This window comes from Hemibagrus wyckioides, linkage group LG10 (assembly GCF_019097595.1).
Source record: "Hemibagrus wyckioides isolate EC202008001 linkage group LG10, SWU_Hwy_1.0, whole genome shotgun sequence".
In the NCBI taxonomy this organism is placed as follows: Eukaryota; Metazoa; Chordata; class Actinopteri; order Siluriformes; family Bagridae; genus Hemibagrus; species Hemibagrus wyckioides.
This window is the reverse complement of record NC_080719.1, coordinates 4,669,206-4,693,046: the sequence shown is the minus strand read 5'-3', so window position 1 is coordinate 4,693,046 and position 23,841 is coordinate 4,669,206. Positions and strand designations below refer to the sequence as shown.

At 40.1% G+C, this 23,841-nt stretch overlaps 3 protein-coding genes across 4 annotated transcripts in view; 2 read left to right on the top strand and 1 right to left on the bottom strand.

The window, feature by feature from the left end:
- ankrd13c (ankyrin repeat domain 13C) overlaps nt 1–5,103 on the top strand; it is a 41,107-nt gene extending 36,004 nt beyond the window's left edge. The window contains exons 12-13 of the mRNA XM_058400409.1: nt 1,133–1,233; nt 2,000–5,103. Of these exons, the coding sequence (XP_058256392.1) occupies nt 1,133–1,233; nt 2,000–2,130 (232 nt within the window). The 3' untranslated portion in view covers nt 2,131–5,103. The remainder of the gene's footprint in view (nt 1–1,132; nt 1,234–1,999) is intronic.
- Nucleotides 5,104–5,242: 139 nt separating this feature from the next.
- On the bottom strand, nt 5,243–15,718 carry srsf11 (serine and arginine rich splicing factor 11). 2 transcript variants are annotated; one of them, XM_058400410.1, is made up of 12 exons: nt 15,281–15,718; nt 13,095–13,228; nt 9,946–10,055; nt 9,770–9,859; nt 9,602–9,651; nt 8,575–8,708; nt 7,920–8,001; nt 7,706–7,819; nt 7,455–7,526; nt 6,679–6,771; nt 5,822–5,981; nt 5,243–5,747 (listed from the first exon to the last, which is right to left on the bottom strand). In XM_058400410.1, exons 1-12 carry the CDS (start codon nt 15,400–15,402, stop codon nt 5,580–5,582), a joined length of 1,329 nt encoding a protein of 442 aa, XP_058256393.1. In that variant the 5' UTR covers nt 15,403–15,718; the 3' UTR covers nt 5,243–5,579. The 2 variants fall into 2 exon arrangements, with proteins under 2 accessions (XP_058256393.1, XP_058256394.1); XM_058400411.1 differs by lacking the exons at nt 13,095–13,228; nt 15,281–15,718 and adding an exon at nt 10,265–10,383.
- Nucleotides 15,719–16,589: 871 nt separating this feature from the next.
- sirt7 (sirtuin 7) lies at nt 16,590–23,634 on the top strand. The gene is made up of 10 exons (XM_058401610.1): nt 16,590–16,733; nt 18,675–18,812; nt 18,920–19,024; nt 19,103–19,173; nt 19,275–19,347; nt 20,211–20,309; nt 20,427–20,663; nt 20,746–20,826; nt 20,900–21,006; nt 21,528–23,634. Exons 1-10 carry the CDS (start codon nt 16,611–16,613, stop codon nt 21,727–21,729), a joined length of 1,236 nt encoding a protein of 411 aa, XP_058257593.1. The 5' UTR covers nt 16,590–16,610; the 3' UTR covers nt 21,730–23,634.
- The last annotated feature ends 207 nt before the right edge of the window (nt 23,635–23,841 follow it).

Here is a 23,841-nt window from a genome sequence, read left to right as displayed (position 1 = left end):
AACAACAACAACAACAACAACAACAACAACCTGGCAGCTATAACAACAACAACAACAACAACCATTCCTGCAGCCATAACAGCAACAACAACAACAACAACAAGCAACAACAACAACAACAACAACAACAACAACAGCAACAACAACCACTGCAGCTATAACAACAACAACAACAACAACAACAACAACAACAACAACAACCACTGCGGCTATAACAACAACAACCAGCAACAACAACCGACAACAACAACAACAACAACAACCATTCCCTGCCTTCCCTCATAACAACAACAACAACAACAACACTGCAGCTTTATAACAACAAGCAACAACAACAACAACAACAACAACAACAACAACAACTTTCAGCTTGTCTTTCTAGCTTGTCTTTCTTAGCGTTTCAACCTTCCTTCAGTCATTCCTTTCCTTCCTTCCTTCCTTCCTTCATTCCTTCCTTCCTTTCCTTTCAAGTCCTTCCTCTCCTTCCATCCATCCTTCGCGCACAACAACAACAACAACAACAACAACAACAACAACAGCAACAGCAACAGCAACAGCAACAGCAACAGCAACAGCAACAACAACAGCAACAGCAACAGCAGCAACAGCAGCAGCAACAGCACCAGCAACAGCAACAGCAACAGCAACAGCAACAACAACAACAACCATTCCTACCTTCCCTCTTTCTTTCTTTTCTTTCAGCAACAGCAACCATTCCTGGCTTCCAGCTATAACAACAACAACGCAGCAACAACAACAACAACAACAACAACAACAACAACAACTTTCTTTCTTTTCTTTCTTTCTGCTTGTCTTTCCTTCCTTCCTTCCTTCCTTCCTTCCTTCCTTCCTTCCTTCCTTCCTTCCTTCCTTCCTTCCTTCCTTCCTTCCTTCCTTCCTTTCTTTCTTTCTTTCTTTCTTTTTCTTTCATCCTTCGTTCTCTTTCTTTCTTTTTCTTTCTTTCTTTCTTTCTTCTCTCTCTCTCTCTCCCTCTCCCTCCCTCTCTCTCTCTCTCTCTCCCTCTCCCTCCCATTATTTTGAATCAGTACCCTCCTCTGTGTATTATCCTGTGACTGTAGATAAAAGTTTTGTTTTTAAAATCTTTCTTTTTTTTCTCTCTCTCTCTTCACAGGTTATTAAACGTATTAGAAGTGATTGCACCTTTCAAGCACTTTAATAAACTCAGAGAATTTGTTCAGATGAAGCTCCCACCAGGCTTCCCAGTGAAATTAGGTAAGAAAACGACGACAAATAAAAAAAAAAAAGTTAGTTTATTACTACAAGCACTACTGTAATAATTATTCCTAAGAAGCGTCAGAGGTTATTCTAATGACCTAACTAAATCTAGGAAGTGTTTAATAAATAAAAAAAATAAATCCAGATGGTACATCCTACAGGAAATCATTAAAAGCTTTTAGTTTTTTGCTCTTTTCAGACATCCTGATACAGTACAAAAGAATTTTTTTATATAAAAAAGGGCGAAAAAATTATTTAAATCTCTATTACACCCAGTGTGACAAACTAACGAACCGATTTAAAGAAGCTATTTGTTTTTTCTTCCAAGATGCCTGATTAGATAAAAAAAAAATCGTGCTGAGTTTAGATTCTTGGGGCGGAGCTTATTTCAGGGCCAGAAATATGCATATAACCTGTTTTAAAAAAAAAAAATCTGTTTTCCTGAAATATTGTAAATGTGTGTTTAAGATCCATGTGATTTGTTATGGATCAAAATATTTCGAAATATATTATTATAGTTTTAAGTTGTGTAATTTTTAAAAAAAAAATATTGTATTATTATAGGTTTTAAAATAATTAAATATTATTAACTGCAAATATGTTAAATAATATTTTAATATATAAATAATAATAATAATGAATAAATAAATAAGGTGATTTCTCATTTACATTTTAAAAGGGCCCTTACATGTTAAAGAAAGGTGAGGTGATCACAGTTAACAGAATCAACCTGAAATCTCTCACTTCCTGTTTGTTTTCCCAGACATCCCGGTGTTTCCCACCATCACGGCCACCGTCACGTTCCAGGAGTTCCGCTACGACGAATTCGAGGAGTCCATTTTCACCATCCCGAACGACTACAAAGAGGATCCCAGCCGTTTCCCGGATCTCTGATTTCCTTTTTTTTTCTTTTTGTCCTCTCTCTCTCTCTCTCTCTTTATTTCTCTTTCTGCTTCTCCTCTTCCCTCTCCTCTCCACTGCATCTCCATCTCTCTCTCCTTCCTCGGCTCGGACTCTCTCCCCTCTCAACAGGAAGCGACCATGATCACGTCACGTCGTTGAGCTCCGATACGAGGGGCAGAAAGATGCACACAACCCTCGTGCCGCATCGGTGGTAAAGGGATCACGCTGTACTGACATTGTAGCGACAGACTACGGGATATACGAGCCGAAGCGAATACTTTCTCGAAGCTAAGAAATGAACCGGGAAGAGGGATAGAGCACGGCTCGGAGTGCCGACGCTCCAGCTTAGCTCTCTCTCTCTCTTCAACACATCCGTCGAGACTGCTCCTCCTCCTCCTCAACGCTTCCATGTTACTCTGGCAGGAAATGTGGCATTACAACTTCTGTATTTAAATCCGTCACCTTTTCATTAACCTTTGTTACACGACTGTACGCTCCACCTCCGAAAACAAGAGTGAGGAAATGACCCGAGTAGGATTTTTTTGCGTCGTACGAAATGGTAATCTAATCGCTATGTGCTTTGTACGGTTAAGACGATTCTCTGTAAATACCTCTGTTAGGATTTCGGCCCCAGAGCCAGGATGTGACGAGCTCTGCACCGACATGCTTCTGTTACTGATTCCTCCTCGCTTTTGCGATTTCGCTCTCCTTTCTTTTTCATCCACGACCGCACGGGACCACACGAGTTCCACCAAACAGCACAGGTTTTTTCCCGATCGGATCATTTCCTGCGGATTCGAATCGAGAATCAGGCGCCGGTTTGTAAATGCAGTGTACAGTTTTAAGATAAACCCGTTCGACAGCGGCACGACTCTCAGCGGACGTCACCACCTTTCTTTCTTTCGTTTTTATGATAGATGGATGTAGATATATACACCGTTTTAGATAAGACATCTATACTGACAAACCTGTTATGATTGTATTATGTAAAAAAAAAAAACAAAAAAAACGTTTGGAGGAACAGCCCATGAGATATAAATGGGAAATTCCTTAACTGGATGTTTTATTTGTTGTGTAGCTGAAGTGGAGAGAGAGGGGGGGGAAGGAAAAATGGTCAAATTCACACCAGCAAGCAACTGAATTTATTTATGTAACCCTTTTGTTTTTTATTTTAAATCTACACTGGATTTCTGTTCTGGATTTGGGCCTTTCAAGGGTCAGATGTTGTAAATGCTTCCAAACCACACTACTGGTTAGTGTGGTGAACAGGCGCTTGCTTGACGACTTCTTCTTCTTCTTTCATTTGTATTTTAAACTTCACAGCTTCAGGACGTCTCGTTTCGTTTTATTCCAGTTTGCGCCTTGAACACCAGACCGTTTCCACCCGAACACACGGATAAACCAGTTGTACAGCATTGTATGCCACAGTTTTTCCCCTCACGACGAACTGTATTTAATAAAATGTCCGCATACCAAATCGCACTTTTCGCGTAATTTTTATTTTCAGAATGTTATTATTTATAAATTGCCTTGTTTGTGTCTTTGAGCTTATAAAACAAACCTTGCAGTGGAAAAATAATAAATAAATAAATTTTTATGCTCCTCATATAGTCCTAATGTACATTTAGGGTCCGTGTATTTCTGAATAAAACTGAAATGTGGGCGGGGTTTTGTATGAGCTCGGTTTATGATGTCACAAACACGCCTGGATATGCAAATGAGCAAAGGATTCACTTCTGAATGCCGCCGGCTAGCTAATTAAGATGTGAGTGATGAGTACAATTACGAGATTTACTCGTAATTACCAGTTAGGAAGTGGGAAGTAGGATCATTTTGGTAGCACATGAAGGCAGCATTAATCCCATGAGCCTTATATATATCTGACTGGCCACATGAGAGGAACTGGCTTTTCGTGGTATCTCATGTGGAAGATTTAAAATGAACCACAGTCCTGAATCATACAATTTATAGTATAATCAAGAGCTAAAGAAGAAAAAACTGAATTCTCCAGAATCACTAACACCCTAAATTTATTTTATTACTCTGAATATGAAGTCCCTAGTTAGTTCCTGGAGTCTAGAAGAGTTTGGTGACTTCGTGTCTCGGACTCGGACGAAACTCTCGTTACAGAAACCATTCTCACCACAAATAAACTCCAGTAATAAATCACAAGACTTCAATTTTTATTTTCAACTTTCACAACACTGCAAATAATAACCGTAATTTAAACCATTCGCTAAAGAAATCTACAATCTCAGGATTTTTGGAAAACAAAACAAACACATGGTTGTGCAAAAACAACAAAACAAAATGCATCAAACTAATCTGACCAGGAGGCTGACCTGTACGAGATAACCATTTGAACCATCTCTACAATTTCAGTTTACACTTCTGACTGCATGCTGACGAATAATTATATCTCTCTCTCTCGCTCCCCCCCCCCCTTCATCTCTCCCTCTCACTGTCTCTCCCTCCCTTCTTCCCTCTCCCTATCATTCCCTGCCTACCTCTCCCTTCATCCCCCCCCCCCCATCTCTCTCTTCCTCTCCCACACTTCTTAATCCTGAAATGGTAGAAATGTTTTCCTTGCTCCTATTGGTTCTGGAATCGTTTAAAAAATAAAAACAAAAACAAATCAATATCAAGCCTATTGACCAGTAATATTCACAGTAAAAATTAGCAGTTATAATTTTAAATTAAAATCAAAAATTGAAAAATAAAAAAGCCAAGTGCAGTGATATTTGTTTTGTTTTTTTCCATAGCATCCCTGCAAACACATTCATTCCCCCAGCTTCCGACAGTAAGAAGAATCCCACGCAGCACGTCAGATTTTTCTACAATGATTCACGTTTGAAACCTAAAGCGGATCAGTTTTGTTTAATGCGAAGCACACAAATCTCCAATGAGAGATTTTTTTTTTTTTTTTACACTGAATAAAACATGGGAGGGAAAAAAAAAAAAAAAGGTACTGGATGGATGTCAGGATATTAAAAGAATTAAAAGGACATGTTACAGGTGAGTATAGCAGTAAGGATGGTGATGTAGTGACGTAAAAAGAACGTGATGGAAAATATCCCATCGTATTTTTATTTTTTTCACCGATAACGTCAGCTCTGCAGCGAATAACTTTAATGTGATAGTTGTGACTTTAACACAATGTTCCTGTTATTCCAAATGTAGCTGATCAACCAGACATTTGAACATCTGAATCAATCACACACACACACACACTCAAAACATACTGTTTGGCTCATTCCAGTACAAAACAATAGGAGCAAATTGTGAACACCAAACACGTCTGGTCTAACTGACTACATCTGCCGTAAGGGAAAAATGAAATAAACTTAACTTTTGGCCAACTATCACTTTTAATTTAGAACCATAAATGTTGCATGAGCAGATTATTAAAACAGAATCATGTGGTGTTCCTGTGCATGCCGTCAGTCACTCATGTCCATGTCTTCGTCCTGCTGCTCGTCGCTGTGTTGGTCCGAGTCTCCTCTCCCGGCGTCTGCGTGCGGAGACGGCGCCATGTCCGGGCTCCTTTCCCGCTCTTCCTCGTGTTCGCTGTCGTAGCCCTGCTCTTCTTCATCGTAATCCCGGATCACCTGCGGGACAGATACGAGTCAGAAGAAAAGCAGGTTTTGAGCCAGAGATCAGAGAACTGTAACGCTTCAGGCACCTTCACGTCGCTCTTCTCGCCGTCTGACTTCCTGTCTCGCTCCTTCTCTTTGTCTTTGCTCTTCTTGCTGGTGGAACGTTCTCGCTTGTCTCGGTTTTGCTCTTCTTTTCTGTCCCGGTCTCTTTCTCGCTCCTTGTCCTTCTTCTTTTCCTTCTTATGCCTGAAATCGGATAGATACGTTATCCTAATCAATGACTAAAGACCTTGATTCATTTTTTAACATTCAGAGCAGACAACAGTGGAGCTGCACGTTTATTTTAATCTTAAACCATATGAAGGTGACATTTATGGAAGGAGTCTCCGGCGTTATCACGTTGTAACAGTCACTAATCCCAGCTGCTGGTTTCTAGCCACTCTGAAGGGTTGCAGATGTTCCACAATATTAAACGTAACAAAGAATTTTCATTAATAATGAAAGAAAAAACATATATAATAGGCATACTTATGTTTATATATGAAGACTACCACAGCACATGATGTACTGTTAAAGAAAAATAATTACGCTTGGGTTTGTCACTGATTATTTATCCATTACAGCACACTCGCAATTATTTTATCCTTCGTAAATCTCGTTTCCGTCTTGTCCACATTTCAGCCATTTAAAACCGAGGTTCTGATAGATTTTGTTGCTCAGAAGGCATTAATTTTTTCAAAGCACTGTAGCCTGTAAACCATTCCTCTCCATGTAATCATAATGAATTCTTCCACTGCTTCATGCTACGTCCACCAACACGATAAAGAAAGCCACTTTCCAGTGTGTTTAGACAGAATATGTTACGATTTTATATGTTTGTGGTATATTATTATTTCTATGACGGGTCATAGGTTGTTTTAAATCCTGAACAGCCGAGCTGTACCTCCTGGGTGATGGAGATCTAGAGAGCCTCCTCTTTGGAGATCTGGACTTTTTCGGTGAGTGCGAGATGCTGCGGCTCCTCCTGTGGCGTTTGCTGAAGAAAAGAGGGAAAGAAAAATGTTTTCTGAATTTGTTTTAAGCTTGCGGTACAGATTGGACAGACTAAAGTGCTCTTTATACATTCTTAAAATTCTTCTGAAACGAGGCAGTGATGTGTCATGTATTCAAGGCAAAGGAAAAAAAAATATATATATATATATATACACACACACACACACACCGATCAGGCATAACATTATGAACACTGACAGGTGACGTAAATAACACTGAGTATCTCCTCATCATGGCACCTGTTAGTGGGTGGGATATATTAGGCAGCAAGTGAACATTTTGTCCTCAAAGTTGATGTGTTAGAAGCAGGAAAAATGGACAAGCGTAAGGATTTGAGCGAGTTTGATGAAGGGCCAAATTGTGAGACCACTGGATCAGAGCATCTCCAAAACTGCAGCTCTTGTGGGGTGTTCCCGGTCTGCAGTGGTCAGTATCTATAAAAAGTACACTTGAAGTCCATGGAGGCCCCACCTGGTAACTTACAGGACTTAAAGGATCTGCTGCTAACATATTGGTGCCAGATACCACAGCACACCTTCGGGGATGTAGTAGAGTCCGTACTTCGACGAAAAGCAAAAGGGGGACTAACACAATATTAGGCAGGTGGTCATAATGTTATGCCTGATCAGTGTGTGTATATATATATTTATATTTTTTAGACCCTACCGGCTGTTGCTGCGGGAGCGTCTGCCACTGCTGTAGCTCTTTGGTGGGGTTTTCGAGCGCTTTCTCCGATCCCTACAGGAAGAAAACAAATACAATGATAGATAAGTGTACAGTCCATCAAAATACATTTGCTCATGAGAACTACTTTGTCTATCTTTCTGTCCTTATATCTCTCATTCTATCACTTTAGTCACCACACCGTGAGAACTAGTTTTATTTGTCAGTCTTTCTGTCCTTATTACTCTACCCACCTCGACCTGGAGCGCCTCCTCTTGTCTTTAGAGTGAGATCTCCTCCGGCGAGGGCTCTTAGACCTCCTCTTGCTCCTGGAGCGAGACCGTCGCCGTGACCGGCTCTTGGAACGCCTGCAACAGAGCATGTGTTTGCAAAATAGCATCAAAATCCCACCAGGTCACGCTCACTCTGTGACGCGCACAACAGTGCGAAGGAAGTGTTTTCTCAAACCTGTATTTGGAGCGAGACCTCGATCTCTTCTTCCGTGACCTTGAACTTGACCTTGAATGCTTCCTTTTGTCATCCTTCTTATCTGAAAAACACATTTTAATAAATTTTGAAGCAGCTCTGGATTTTAATACTTTAGATTTTACTAACAGGCAGGCTTAAATACCAAATGGCTTCACTATCGATGCACACTACATAGGGTATAAGTTAACAACAATAAACAAAATTTAAGATTAATTTTCTTTGTCTATTGGCAGATAATTTTGCTTCTTTCTAAAAAAAATGAATGCTTAAAATTAGCAAAATAATCTGCCAATAGCACAAGACAACATGAAGAAACAGTAAAATATATCTAGAAATAGGTTTAATCATGTTTTGATTTAGTTTCATCTTTTAAAAGGAAATACTAAATCATTTAGACTATATTATAAACTTGGTCTTTTTTTTTTGCAGTGTTTGTTTTTATTTTTAAATAGATACCTCAAATTAAAGTAGGTCATAATTAAGAATAAGGAAGCTGTGGATAAAAGCGTCTGTCAAATACCCTACATGTTAACGTAAAGGATTCTAACAGTCTAATTCATCTGAACAGCTCTGTACGTCTTTGTGGGGAGATTTTCCACTATAATAACACTTATAATGATGTATAAGCACTCACTTCCAGGCTCGATGGCAGCAGAGATCAGAGACTGGGCCTCCCTCACCCTCTTCATGGCCTCTTCAATCTCCTTGTTTGACGCATCTGCCTTTAATCCAGCGTTTAGGTTTAATCCAGCAGCCAGTGGATTTAACCTGTAATAGAAAAGCAACACAGTAAGCTAGACTCCTTCACCCTGTGGTCATTTAGCAAGGGTTTGGTCAAAATGTTTATTTCTACAGAATGTCTGTTCTATAGCTCAGATTACTGTATCGTTGATTCAAATGAACACCAGCTAAAAACAGCTCCACCTTCAGGCTGAATTGCTTCATTACTCAGTTTGGATTTTGTCAACACACACAGATGTGTGTTCAACTGTCTGGAGAGATTTTTCTATAGTTGTCCTTCCAAAAAATGACCAGCATGAATAACCCCACATGATAATGTATATAATGCTCGAGTGGTTAATGCTCTGAGTTGTTGCAAGATCAGGGTTCAAGCCCTAGCACTGCCAAGCTGCCACCCTGAGCAAGGCCCTTAACCCTCCCTGCTTCACGGGTATTGCATCATAACTGCCCTGGCACTCTGACCCCAACCTCCAAAGCTTGGAAATGCAAAAAAAAGAATTTAATTGTGCTTTAATGTATCTGTAACAATATAAAAAACTGCTTCTTGTAATATATCTTGTCCAAATATTTACGTCCCGTGTAGGAAGAGTCCTGCGCCCTTTCTTCACCATAAAGACACTACATGAAGTGGACTTTCATGTCGGGCATTACTCCGTGTCAGTGGTCATGTGACCTGCTAATGATCATTTTACACTTTGCATACACAAGCGCTTATAACAAAGGACAAAGCAATCGGGTTGGAATAAAACGAGGTGGATGCAGTATATGGAAATTTAAGTATGATGGCTATGGGTACATCATAAACATTGCGATTTATTCAGAGATCTTTCAGCATTTCTATTCGTAACTCTAGGTCCTTTTAACATTCTAGATATCTGAAAACTATTATTTAAAAGACACAGAACTGTTCATAGGCTTACTTGGGATCCATAGATGCCATGAGCTTCATAATCTGCTCCGCCGATAACGACTAAAAATAAATAAATAAATAAATAAATAAACAAACAAACACAGATGATTTGAATTTGGTGCCATGAATATATATATATAACGTACCAAGAAACTGTAAAGAGCTTTGAAAAGCTGACCTGAGGATTCATATTGGGTCCAGGAATACCTAAAGCTGCCATAGCGTCCATGCCAGGCCCACCCAGGGAGCCAAGAGGAACACCACCAATCTGTAAGACACAGGAGATAGCAGGATGGATAAAATAAATAAATAAATGTAACAGCGTGTCAGAAGCAGAGATGGAGAAATGCTCACAGATGGCACTGGAGTGGGTGTGGGGAGAAGCCCGCCGCCTGGCAACATCCCTGCGACGGCGTTGGCTGGAGCCATCAGCGACAGCGCTTTGGACTCATCAGGGATCACTCCTGTGGGTCGGAGACAGAGACACATTCACTCCGTTACGTCTGTCCCGTAAAACAGACCCAGAAGCCTTTAGAATACAATCTGATTTCATCTACATTTTTTTTTTCCACTTACATCAAGGCTCGATTTTCTGAGGGCCTTTTTTTTTTTTCTTTTAACAAATTTTACTATATATAAAAAATGACTAGACACACTGCCAAGATTTGATCACCTGAACTTTTTCTAAGTCATGAACCAAATGTAAGCAAGCACACAGCCGGCTGTCCAGGGGAGCTGCTTTCAATTTTCATTAGCTGTTTTATGAACAAGCGACTCACGTCGGCTGCTTCGCTATAAAGCACACAAAAACATCAAAATAGACAAAACAGAGTTTATGATTCGGATTCAACATCAATGGACAGTTTCATTACTGATGGACTGACTTACCCTACCTTATGGAAATTCGAAAAACAAAACAAAAAGGCTTGGTTTGTTTCCACCAGGGGGCTTTTGCTGGTGTCCATTTTGACGCTATTTTGAAATAATAAGTGTAGCTGTGTATGTGAGGAACACCAGCGGGAGAGGATAAGTGTGACATGCCAGCAAAAACCCAGTTTGGGGGAAAAAACACAAAAAAACAATAATGGACGTTGTGCGAGAATCCATGGGGTGAATCTGTAATCAACATTTCACAGAGAAACAGAGAGAGAGATAAAGACAGAGATAAAAAAAAAAGAGGGAGACGGAGAAACAGGGCAGGCTGCAGAGGATAAAACTGTTGGATGACATTTTCAGCTGGATCTGGTTTATAGCACTGGTAGTAGAATCAGGGACAAACAGGACTGGAAAACACAACAACAAAGAACAAAAAAAAAAAACAAAAAAACAAAACAGAAAACCACCATTAATACGAGTCTCAGGCTTTTTTTATTTTGGGGATTTTTATGGAAAGGATGAAGAGAACATTCTAGACCGAAAGTCTTTGTGGAAGCCTGGGAAAACCCGAAACAAAACAGAATTCTACTCAAAACTGACTTTTTCTACCAACATTATATTTCGACATTTGTTAAAATAATCTTTTTTAAAGCTACTTAATAACATTGCCTTGGCATCTTCTAGGAAACATCAAACTGGTGAAACAGATATATACTTCATGTACCGATCAAGCATAACATTATGACCACCTGCCTAATATTGTGTTGGTCCCCCTTTTGCTGCCAAAACAGCCCTGACCCATTATGCACTGTGTATTCTGACCCCTTTCTATCAGAACCAGCATTAACTCCTTCAGCACTTTGAGCAACAGTAGCTCGTCTGTTGGATCGGATCACACGGTCCGGCCTTCTCTCCCCACGTGCATCAATGAGCCTTGACCGCCCATGACCCTGTCGCCGGTTCACCACTGTTCCTTCCTTGGACCACTTTTGATAGATACTGACCACTGCAGACCGGGAACACCCCACAAGAGCTGCAGTTTTGGAGATGCTCTGATCCAGTGGTCTAGCCATCACAATTTGGCCCTTCGTCAAACTCGCTCAAATCCTTACGCTTGTCCATTTTTCCTGCTTCTAACACATCAACTTTGAGGACAAAATGTTCACTTGCTGTCTAATATATCCCACCCACTAACAGGTGCCATGATGAGGAGATCATCAGTCTTATTCACTTCACCTGTTACTGCTCATAATGTTATGCTTGATCGGTGTAAATGAAGTCTGTAACCTGCGAGTTACTTTTACCTCAGGTGATGAAAGAGAAGCCGTGTTTCGGTGCGTTCCCGTATAGCAACAAGGACCAAGCTATCGACTGCTGCATTGCTCCACTGGGATGAGAATACCTCATCAGTGTGAGATGGGAAATTGTGCTGAATTGGTAGAAGCGCTCTGCTGCTAGTTTAATGGTTAAAGGTGATGCTACAAAAGCAGCTGCTTCTCATCGTGTAATTCATCTCATCTCTCGTTCATTTATAGGTTTCCTTAGCAGAAGGTGTAAAATGTAATAAATATGTATAACAGCCTTTCTCCAGTGGAAACGATGTATGACATGTAACCGATGAGTGAAATCTAATCAATAAGTGCTCAGCTACGTGTCCCGACGGTCCACGTGTGATCCGATCCCCATGTTAATGGCAGACGTGAACAGAGCCAGGGACTGATATGGATGATGCTGATAATCAGAGTGAAAACTCATTTCCTGTTAGTTATTTGCCAGTAATGCTTTTCCATAAATCGATTAGGTTATAAATGTAGACAGAGGCATTTACTGTGCATCAGTAGAATTGGAATGAAATTTCTAAACGTGATTTTCTCGTGGTTGAGATAAAATATAGAAATTCTCAGAACTGTGTATAACAGGAAATTACATCATTTGTCGGCTTTCCCAGGCCACCACACAGATAGATAGAGATTTTTAAACATCATGTTGATGAATATAATCAAGAAATAATCGTATGCTACCTACGAACCCTCCAGTCAAAGCTTAAAGAGTCGACCTACAATGCATGGCCAAAAGTATGTGGACAACTGACCATCACACCCGCCTGCGGTTCTTCTCTGAAACTGTGCACAATTGTTCCAAATGTCTTTGTATGATGTAGTTTTAATCTAAATCCACTTATTTAGTCCATTTTACAGGATCAGAATTCTCAGAAGACGAGATGCACACATTCAACTACATCCTGGCTTTATGTCCAACTTTACACTACTTTCACACATTTTATAGCAAATTGATTATGATTAGAAACCAAATAAGGTTTTTGCGGATATTTTTCTACTCAACACTAGAGCCTATGCTCTGCTGACAGACATTTTGTAGTACTTATATCTAGAAACCATGACCACATGGCATCTGTAGCGCTACAGCTCTGTCCTTTGGCTCAGTTTAGCCGCTCACGTAACCTCGGTTTAGAACTGCACTGAGAGGAAACACACCAGGCTTCCGTTAACACACACTCAACACATACTCGTATGTCAAAGCACTGTAAAGAAAATAGATTCGTTTCTAAGATCATACACTTTTCTTTCATTTGTCAGGACATGTTTGTTGTGAGGATAGACACAAACCTTCAGCGAATGGGACGACGATCAAGGCTCTGTCCACGAAGACCGTGTTCGTCAGATGCTGCGAAACGCCAACTGATTCAGATTCGAGGAACTTTACAAAACAGACACGGGAAGTCACAGGCAAGGGAGAATCACTGGAAGAAAATATAAAGGCTTTTGCAAAACGTACGTATAACGTTTAGACACACCTGCTCCCATCAAGCCATCATAAATCTTCTACTTTCCGTATAGTTTAGATCCCAAATAACTCACAGACGCTCCACGTCTACACATCCTACCTGAACTGCAGTGCAGCCGGATGTTTTTGTACAGGTGGAAACGACAAAAGAAAAGAATACAAGTTAGCTAAGTTATTATTAGAAGTAATATTAAAAATAAGGGTTGGATTTTTAAGTTGGTGAGCTATATGGAAACTAAAACAATTATCCTTTCTACAATCAACAGACAAATATGGATCATTAAATAGATTTACTCAAAGCAGTAAGGCTTTTTTTTGTTTGTTTTTTTACACTATATTGTCAAAGGTTTTGGGACACCTCTGCAAATCATTGAATTCAGGTGTTGTGCTCGGCCCCTTAGTTCCACTCTTAATTCTTCAGCTTCATACCAAGACATTTTGGACAATTTCATGCTCCCAACTTTGTGGGAACAGTTTGGGGATGACCGCTTCCTGGTCCAACATGACTGCACACCAGTGCACAAAGCAAGGTCCAGAAAGACATGGTCCATAATAGAACACCTCTGGGATGAAGTAGAGTGGAGACTGTGAGCCAGGCCAAAACTGGGACGTCTGCCTTTACATGCACATGAATGTAATATGGAGTTGTCCCGCTCTTTGCAGCTATAACAGCTTCAACTCTTCTGGGAAGGCTTTCCACAAGGTTTAGGAGTGTGTTCATAGAAATTTTCTCTAGAAGTGCATTTGTAAGGTCAGACACTGAAGGTCTGGCTCACAGTCTCCGCTCTAATTCATTCCAAAGGTGTTCTAAGGGGTTGAGGTCAGTGCAGGCCAGTCAAGTTCCTCCACACCAAACTCACTCATCCATGTCTTTCTGGACCTTGCTTTGTGCACTGGTGTGCAGTCATGTTGGAACAGGAAGCGGTCATCCCCAAACTGTTCCCACAAAGTTGGGAGCATGAAATTGTCCAAAATGTCTTGGTATGAAGCTGAAGCATTAAGAGTTCCTTTCACTGGAACTAAGGGTCTAAGCCCAAACCCCTGAATTCAATGAATTGGAGGTGTGTCCCAAAACTTTTGGCAATACAGTGTATTTAAATAATATATATAATATAATGCTTTCTATCATATACACAGCACTTTTCTAGTAATTTTCCTAGTTTAAAGTTGCATTTAGATTCAAGATTATAAATATTCTGACATTATAAATAGTTTTTATTAAGCTTTAAGTTAGGAAACACACTAGAGCGTTACTTTAATAATTTAAGCACATTTTATGAAAAATTCTTTTACATTAAGCTATTTAAATAAGAGAGAAAAAAGAAATAAGCAATTAAATTAATCAATAAATAAACACGTACAAAACCGTCCAAATATGTAAATAAATATGTAAAAAAAAAAGGGTAAATAACTGACTAAATATGCAAATAAGTGCGTAATTAAAAAAACAAGTAAATAACGGACTAAATATGTAAATAACTGAGGAAATAAATAAGCAAATAAACGCAAAAATAAATAAATATTGAGTAAATAAGTGAGAAATAAGCAAATAAGTGAATAAATATATAGTTATATAGGTATACATACAATCCTGTTGTTATTCAATTTGTATTTATTGACGAAAATATATAAATTTTACACTGAATCTATATCTAACATTTATGATAACGTTAATCTAACATGTGTATATGTTTAAAAAGTCACATTACATTTATAAACTCGTTAGTAACTATTATTATTAGTTTCCGGCTAGTTATAACTCATTTACTGCACCGTATTATAAGCGCACCAGTTCGCTAGAACGCAACCTAGCAGCGCTAACGCTCAGACTTTGGCTGAATCCCAAACGACTCGCTGCTGCCTACTGAGTGCACTACGTAGTGCGTTGAAATGAACCAGCGTCGTGCGCCGTATGTAGTGCGCTCGTCTTTCATTCGGCATCCGTTTGGCATTCCGCCGTTAAAGCGACGTCTTGGACCGCATAAGAACGCTGCAGTTTTGTACTCACTCTGGTGGGAAGAGTTTGAGCTCGTCGATGTTTCCCAGGAAGCCGAACAGAGTCCTCATCTGCTCCGAGGTCGCGCTCGGAGACACGTTAGTCACCTGGACCACTTTAGTGCTGGAGCTCATTATCGTTACTATTTACGATTTTGAAGACTGTTAGCTGAGCAGCTAATGCTAGCTACTTAGCTAGCTAACTAGCGAATGAGCCTTAGCTCGTGAGAGCCCGCAATTTCAAACAGCACGCGCTTTCAAACGGTCAGGTCATGCGCGCACAGATGTGTCTCGCGCACACACTGCAGCCCGTTAAATTTAGATTAAAAAATAATGTCACGCTAGTTTCCCCCCCCTCTTTATTATTATTATTATTATTTTTACACAGACGACTTAACGATCTACAAATGTTCCTGTTTTCACTAGGCTCTCCTCCTCAAGGCGAAGACTGAAAGTTTAATCAGTACCTTTCAACATAAAAGTCCTCTAAAAAACATGAAAAGAACGAAAAGAAAATTCCTCAGTTAATTTTGTAAAGAATAAAATACTCTGTCTAAAATACCAAATGTGTGCTTGTTTACTTTAGTATGCTGTTATTAAAAAAGAGAGAAAAAAACTTAAAGCAACTCTGCTTCATCCAATCACCCCATCGTTGATTATTTTCCTATAACATCATGTTATGAAGTGCTTTATTACTTTTATACTACAGCAGTGATACATTATACTCCATTTTTATCCATTCATAAACATTTAGTGGTGTGGAGTGTCTATGAAACATGTCATTGCTTGCGTTTAACTCCATATTAAATTCATGTGCATGTAAAGGCAGACGTCTCAGTTTTGGCCTGTCTCACAGTCTCCGCTCTGAGGTCAGGACTCTGTGCAGGCCAGTCAAGTTCCTCCACACTAAACTCGCTCATCCATGTCTTTATGGACCTTGCTTTGTGCACTGGTGTGCAGTCATGTTGGAACAGGAAGGGGTCATCCTTAAACTGTTCCCACAAAGTTGGGAAAATGTCCAAAATGTCTTGGTATGAAGCTGAAGCATTAAGAGTTCCTTTCACTGGAACTAAGGGGCTAATTGTAATTGTCAGCAAATTGCTGTTTTTCCAGACTGTGCTGTTAAACAAAAATACTTCACATGGAGTGTGTTATTTCTTACTTAATCAACAATCACAACTAAGAACTAGTTGTTAAAAAATCAACATTGCAATGATAACCAAAATAATCATTACAGTTGATTTATTTAATTCTTCTTCTTTTTTTTTTTTTGAATTTTAAAATCGCTGTGTGACTTTTATTTTGTAATTGAAAGTCTTTTTCCGGCTTGTATCCTGGACTTAATGAAAGAAGTCGCGAGTATGGAGTCACAAACAGAGCAAAGCGGGCTCTCTCGGGCAGAGAGAAAAGCTCTTGAAAAAGCTAAACTCATTCAGAAGGAGACTCAAAGAAATAATTTTAAACTGGTAAGCAAACCAGCTGGCTTGTTGATTTATTTCTATTGTTCTATATTTATTAGTTAACGAAATATTTCATCTTGTTTGAACCTGCAAATGTAGTTGTACCGGTACACTAGCCTTAACTCACTCCCGCACCAGACTGTTATTACTGCTTTATTACGACATTCTAAAATAAATTCAATGTTTCTTGTTTTTTATATTGTAATAATTTCAATATAAATGTTGTAAGTAAAACTGTCTGTTTCCTCGGACCCAGATTAAAGGAGTAAATTAAATGTACACAGCTGCCCCTCTTACACCGGAAGTGGTCAGTTGTCCATGTTATGTTTGCACTTTTTAGCCAAAAGTATGTGGACACCCGTCTATTACCCCCATATGTGGTTCTTAAACCAAACTGTTGCCCCATACAGATGTGTATAATGTCTTTGTATGCTGTAGTTTTTCCCCTTCAGGAGCTCTAAGAGAATCAAACACTGCTGCAGTGTGATGACAATGCCCCTGTGCACAAAGCACAGAGCTCCATGAAGACACGGTGTGGAGGTGAAGGACAGGGCTGGCTCATTTCTTTCTTCACGTTACTGGCCCTGAGCTTCAGAATCTCGTTGCAGTCTGATCAGTCTCAGTCTCGGACGCCACGCCCACAAACCGTCAGCTGAACATCGGATGCACATGGCACACGAATCCTGAAAGTCGTCATCTGATGGTCGGATTCTGTGGGATTTCCGGGAGACGTGTGTGTCGTGTGTTTTTAATGGTCCACTTGGAAACAAAGCCCTTGTGACGCTTTTATGGAACTTCATATTTACAACTGTAGGGCAGTGGTGGCTCAAGTGGTTAAGGCTCTGGGTTGTTGATCGGAGAATCGGGGTTCAAGCTCCATTGAGCAAGGCCCTTAACCCTCTCTGCCCCAGGGGTGCTGTATCAAAGCTGCCCCTGTGCTCTGACCCCAACGTCCTCAGCTGGGATATGCGAAGAAACGAATTCCACTGTGCTGTAATGTATGTGTGGCGATAATAAAGGCTTCATGCCCTCAGTTCTTCTTCTTCTAGATGTGCAGTTCACGGTATAGACTCAGTAACTTTCTTAAATGAACAGTTTATGCTGGCATGCCGGTCTAAACATGATGCGATGCTGAACAAAACAAACTGATTGAGGTGGAGGTTGGACTCGGGTGTCCTGCAAAGAGCCATGACTCTGATTTAACTGCACCGAACACCTTGAGGACGAACTGGAACTGGAGTCTCCTAAACATCCCAAAATTTTCTCACTAATGCTCTTGTAGCTGAATCACACAAATCTTCACAGCCACGTTCAAACATGAAAAATTTTCCCAGAAGAGTGGAGCTTATAGTAACAGCAAAGGGGAAAAATCCAGAATCGGATGTTTCGACAAGCAAGCTGATATGGGTGTCAGGGTCTGGGGTGCACAAACTTTTGGCCATATGGTGTATATTCCAGTGTTTGCATTGATTTCACCACAATAATATGGACTGTATGGACAGGCTTTGATTCTGATATCCATCCTCGCTTCAACACATTTTCTTCTCTCTCTCTCTCACACACACACACACACACACACACTAGAAGCCTCTTTGTTTGCTTCAACCAGTCATATGAACTTATACACATCTCACATGATTCATAACAGACTTTCTCCCCTGCTTCTCCTGATGACGTGTCCGTCTTTTCCTTTAGAATAATCCCTATATAAATCTTTTGAGACCTTTTATATAATGAATTTGATGTTTAACGCATGTGGCAAGCTCTGGAGTTTCATGCTCATGCCTGGAGATTTGTATAGAAACACAATATTTCTGACACAGCCATCAGAATGTCTAAAGTGTTGTTATATGAAGAATTTAAGACATACTGCATGTCACACATTTATAGTGACCCTTTATCTTTGCTATACTGATAAAAACCTTGTGTCTCGTATGTTTTAATCAGGTGGCCAGGATATTAAAGAAACCCGAATGTGAGCGAACCGAAGAGGAGTGTGCTTTACTTCAAGGGCATGAAGACACCGTGCAAGAGCTGTGCAAACGCCAGGCTCGGAGAAACATCCTGAAACGGAAACAGGAAGAGGTTAGATTTTAATTCTGACTGTTTCAATAGCTGGAAATTTTTCCAGCTTTACTCATATATAAAATCCTTAATCATTCATTTGTATCGATGAACTGTTTGTCTTTCAGCTCTTTGATAACGAGGAGGATCTGAGGACCAAAGCGAGGCACCTGGCCGAAGCGTTGCGTCAGGCTCGCCATGTTGTCGTTTACACAGGAGCCGGGATCAGCACGGTACAGATGTTTTCAGTTTCTGACTTAATGCACTGCACTTTTGATGAAGGATATTAACATGCTTTTAATGTTTGCTAGGCCGCTTCCATCCCGGATTACCGCGGGCCTAACGGAGTGTGGACTCAGCTGCAGAAGGGGCGCGCTGTCAGGTGAGTGAGCGAGCGATTCCAGCATTTGCATTTGAGCTCCTGATGTCCTCTCTCATGCAGGATGAAGAAATCGCTCACTAATTTTTCTCTCTTTCTGCCAGGCACTCAGACCTCAGTGAAGCAGAACCGACTCTGACACACATGTGTATCCAGATGTTGCACAAAGTCAAAATGGTGAGTGCCTCAAAAATCATGAGGCTTACTGTTCTCAGCACAGCTTTTTCACTTTTCTTTACGCGTCAGTCGATTCAATTAAGTTTATTTGTATAGCGCTTTTAACAATGGTCATTGTCTCAAAGCAGCTTTACAGAAGTATAAAAACATAAAGATATAAAAAATTATGAAGTTTAAAGTTACTATTTTATCCCTAATGGTCAAGCTTGAGGTGACAGTGGCAATGAAAAACTCCCTGAGATGATACAAGGAAGAAATTTTGAGAGGAACCAGACTCAGAAGGGAACCTCTTTCTCATTTGGGTGACACTGGACAGAAAATAATATCCTTTCTACAACAGCATCCAAGAGCTCTTGGGCGGTCCTTGGCCAGTAAATGCTGTTATAGAGTCCAGACCTTCTGCCGTCAGTCTAAAGACTCTGTATAGACTATGGTCTGATTGGGTATTCAGGCTTTCACCTTGAAATACAACTGTGCATGTTTACCATCAGGAAGCGTTCAAAATATTTTAGTTTTTTGGATCAGGTTAATAGGCAGTGAATTGTAAGGGTTGGAGCATCATGTATTAAAAATTTAATTCTTTATCCTGGTCAGGGTTGTGGTGGATTCAGAGCTTTCTTGGGAAACTGTGTATGAAGTGGAAATACCCTCTGGTTGAAATTTACACCTTGGGGCATTGTAGCATGGTCAGTTCACCTACCTGCATGGATTTGGGAGGTGGGAGGAAACCGAAGAATCAGAGAAACCCAGTATGGACACTTTGAGCTGTGAGACAGCATTGCTATCCAAGGTCCCCACTGTGCCAGAAAAACATACATATCGAAATTGTGTGTGAAACTCTGTGTGTGTGTGTTCATGCACAGGTTCAACACGTGGTCTCTCAGAACTGTGACGGTCTTCATTTGCGCAGCGGGCTTCCCCGACACGCCCTGTCTGAGCTGCATGGGAACATGTTCATCGAGGTGAGACAACTTCATAGTGCACTCAACTAAACTTCGTGTGCTGTGTCCGAAAATGTGTTGTGTAACGGATGTTTATGGGTTAAAACAGCACCATATCCATGTTCCGAATTTATGCAGGTGTGTGTGTCGTGCTCTCCGGTTCGCGAGGTCATCCGTCTGTTCGATGTGACGGAGCGCACCGGGCTGCACAGGCACGCTACAGGCCGGCGGTGCTCTCACTGCAGAGGAGAGCTGAGGGACACCATAGTGCACTTCGGTGAGAGGGGAACCCTGGAGCAGCCGTTAAACTGGAAGGGCGCGGCCGAGGCCGCAGAGAAGGCCGATCTCATCCTCTGTCTCGGCTCCAGTCTGAAGGTCAGCTAATAAATGAAATATTAGATTTAAAAACATTTTTTTTAATCAGTTGCTTCTCTAATGCCTGGCATCGGTTCGGCAGGTCCTGAAGAAGTACGCCTGCTTGTGGTGCATGAAAAAAACGGCTGCTAAGAGACCCAAGCTGTACATCGTCAACCTTCAGGTAAAGTCAGTTCACCTGTTTTATTGTCGCCATGTTTATTCGGTCCTGTAACTGCATATATTTTTTTTCGTAGTGGACACCAAAAGATGACTTGGCCACTCTGAAAATAAATGGAAAGTGTGATGATGTGATGCGTATCCTGATGGAAGAGTTGGGAGTTGAAATTCCGTCCTACAACAGGTAAGAAGTTACCACTCTGAAGCTGATTATTTTCGAGTGTAAGCACATAGCGAAGCGCTTTATTCCTCTTATTACACAGCACTATTTTTTAAGACACGTCATGCCTTTTGTCTATTTATAGTAACATATCTATTAAATAAGTTTGTTCTGATTATCACTCGAGTTATTCACTCAAAATTCCAACTAATCAGAATTAAGCATTTAGTAGCTCTATGGCATCGCACTCAGAATTCCGACCAATCAGAATTAAGCATTTAAAAGCTCTGTGGTGTCGCACTCAGAAGTCCAACCAATCAGAATGAAGCACTCAAAAGCTCTGTCGTGTCACATTTAGAATTCCGACCAATCAGAATTACGCATTTAATAGCTCTTTGGCATCGCACTCAGAATTCCGACCAATCAGAATTAAGCATTTTAAAGCTCTGTGGTGTCGCACTCAGAATTCCAACCAATCAGAATTAAGCATTTAAAAGACCTATGGTATCATTATATTGACCAACGTGTCTTTCACACTCGAACAGATCCGAGGATCCCATCTTCAGCTTAGCCACCCCTCTCAGACTGGATGAAGAGGACAGCCACAGCCGTAAAATTTTAGCGCCCCCTGCTGCCTCGGAGCAGTCCGAGTCCGATTCGGCGAGTCAAGCTGAAGAGACGGGAGTACAGGGCGGCTGGTTCGGACGAGGTTACTCCAAAGCAAGGAAGAAAAGAAAAACTACATAGTGATGCGTAGTTTTGCTTCAGGATAGATTTAAAGAAACATTCCATCCACAATCCATATTTTTACGATTATCCTGCCAGTCCATATGTATTGGATTATTGTTATTATTATTATTACGAGACAGTCCGGTCATTTGGATGAGCAGTGCAGATTTGCTCTCATGATTTGGACAAAGAGTGGGCTTTCTGTTTACTTGTTAGAGTCATAAAACTGCCAAAAAATGCAATGAAGGATGATGTAAAAACTGACTTTTATACTACATCCATAAGGTCTATTTTCATATTCTCATTACGGTATTTAATGGAAGGACATTGTATTTTGCTGAATCTTTTTACATTTTTTTTATTTTTTAAATTCACTTCATTTCAAGGAAAGAAAGCAGAAACAAGCATGCATTCAGGTTAAATAACTAAACCAGCCCAAACCTCACACTAAAGTATGTTTTCTGCTGTAGATAATTTAATGCTGTGTGGAATGTTTCTTTAGGATATGAATTGCATTAGGACTGTGCCAGTTTTTTTCAGTATTAGCCTTTTGCACCTTACGTTCATTCTCTCAGGTATCAAGCACAACTCGATGTTTTCAGTTCTGCTTAGAATCACTGTTGAAGCTAAACAAAGTCTAATTCTGGCTCCTGTGTGATGGAGGTTTACTTTGGTTTACTTGCTCCACCACATCTAGTCTGTACAAGGTCAGAACATTACCGAAATCTGTAGGTCAAATTTTTATAGAAGTAGCTCGACTATTTCTACACATGAGGAGGAAGTCTGTTCATGAATAACGTACCGGACATCCAATAGGGTGCTTTCATACTGTGGTGCTTTCAACCACAGTAGCTACAAGGTGGAGGGAACATGGGCGAAAGTGAGCACTTCCAAATTTCTTCCAAGCTTTCGTAAAAAAATTTCAGAAGAGTAAATAGTAATTTAAGTAGTTACTTAGTAAGTAGTAATTTTTTTTTTTTAAATCCTCTTGACCAATCATGTCTAAAATTGTAGGAGGCAAATGAGGATAAACTGGATGGATGGATGAAGTGATGGATGCAATGACAGATTGATGGATGGATGGATAGATGCATGAATAAATGGAGTGATGGATGGATGGACGAAGTTATGGATGAATGGACAGAGTGATGGATGGAGTGAAAGATGGATGGATAGATGGATGAATGAATGAAGTAATGAATGGATGATAGATGGATAAATGGATGGATAGATGGATGAATAAATAGAGTGATGTAGTGATGGTTAGATGTAGTAATGGATAGAGTAATGATGGATGGAGTAAAAGATGGATGGATGAATAGAGAGTTGTATGAATGGAGTGACCTAAAGTACAAAAAGCTGCTTCTTTTGGAAGTATGAAAGCACCCTTGCAGATGGGTCATATGATCTGCTGCCACCAGCAGCTTTGAGAAACAGTGATGGAACTGATTACATTTCAGAACATTTATTTATTTACATTTTATTAAAAACAATTTTCAGAGCTTCGTTCTTCCTTCTCTAGTCTATATAATGCAGTTAATGGGCCAGAGAAACTTCTTAATGACGTGCTGCTTCATAATTAACAATCTGTATATACGACCTTTTCTTTGTGGATGGACTTCTCGAACATCTCGGATTTAGCAGCGACTCCATCGCTGCTCCTAACACCATGTTTACATGAGCTCACTGAATGGCTTAGTCTTAATTTACTGTGGAAGAGTACTGATCCTCAGAGAAGTGAGAATTACATACATTTGCCTTAATGTAGCTAAGTATGTTTGTTTTGAATTTTCTTTTTAAGATTATTTTAAGGGTTTTTTTTTATTTTGTATTTTGGTGTTTGGTCTTGAATTTGTACAGACAGAACCACTATGATGTTTAATCTACTTGTAACTTGAACTTTTACGTGCAGTCAGAATATAAAGGAAGATTTTGTCGAGTTTCTCGGTTCTCTTGTGATGTATTTTAGGATTTCTAACTCGCACAATAGAAGGCTTTTACTCTGAAGTGTACAAGTTTTGCTCAAAGAATCAAAAAGATCTGGTTTATTCAGGTATTTGGAGGAAACAGAATGGGTTCACTGGACATAGAGGTACCAAAATAACATTAATACATTTTAAAAGTAATCCC

What these genes read in the sequence shown, in the direction of transcription:
- srsf11 (XM_058400410.1), bottom strand. Translation starts at nt 15,402, where the DNA reads ATGAGCTCCAGCACTAAAGTGGTCCAGGTGACTAACGTGTCTCCGAGC. An exon ending in GACCCAATATGAATCCTCAG is followed by an intron (nt 9,652 to 9,769) that starts GTCAGCTTTTCA and finishes ATTTATTTTTAG; the next exon opens with TCGTTATCGGCGGAGCAGAT. An exon ending in TGCTGCCATCGAGCCTGGAA is followed by an intron (nt 8,002 to 8,574) that starts GTGAGTGCTTAT and finishes TGTGTTTTTCAG; the next exon opens with ATAAGAAGGATGACAAAAGG.
- sirt7 (XM_058401610.1), top strand. Translation starts at nt 16,611, where the DNA reads ATGAAAGAAGTCGCGAGTATGGAGTCACAAACAGAGCAAAGCGGGCTC. An exon ending in CAGAAGGGGCGCGCTGTCAG is followed by an intron (nt 19,174 to 19,274) that starts GTGAGTGAGCGA and finishes TCTTTCTGCCAG; the next exon opens with GCACTCAGACCTCAGTGAAG. An exon ending in GTCTCGGCTCCAGTCTGAAG is followed by an intron (nt 20,664 to 20,745) that starts GTCAGCTAATAA and finishes TCGGTTCGGCAG; the next exon opens with GTCCTGAAGAAGTACGCCTG.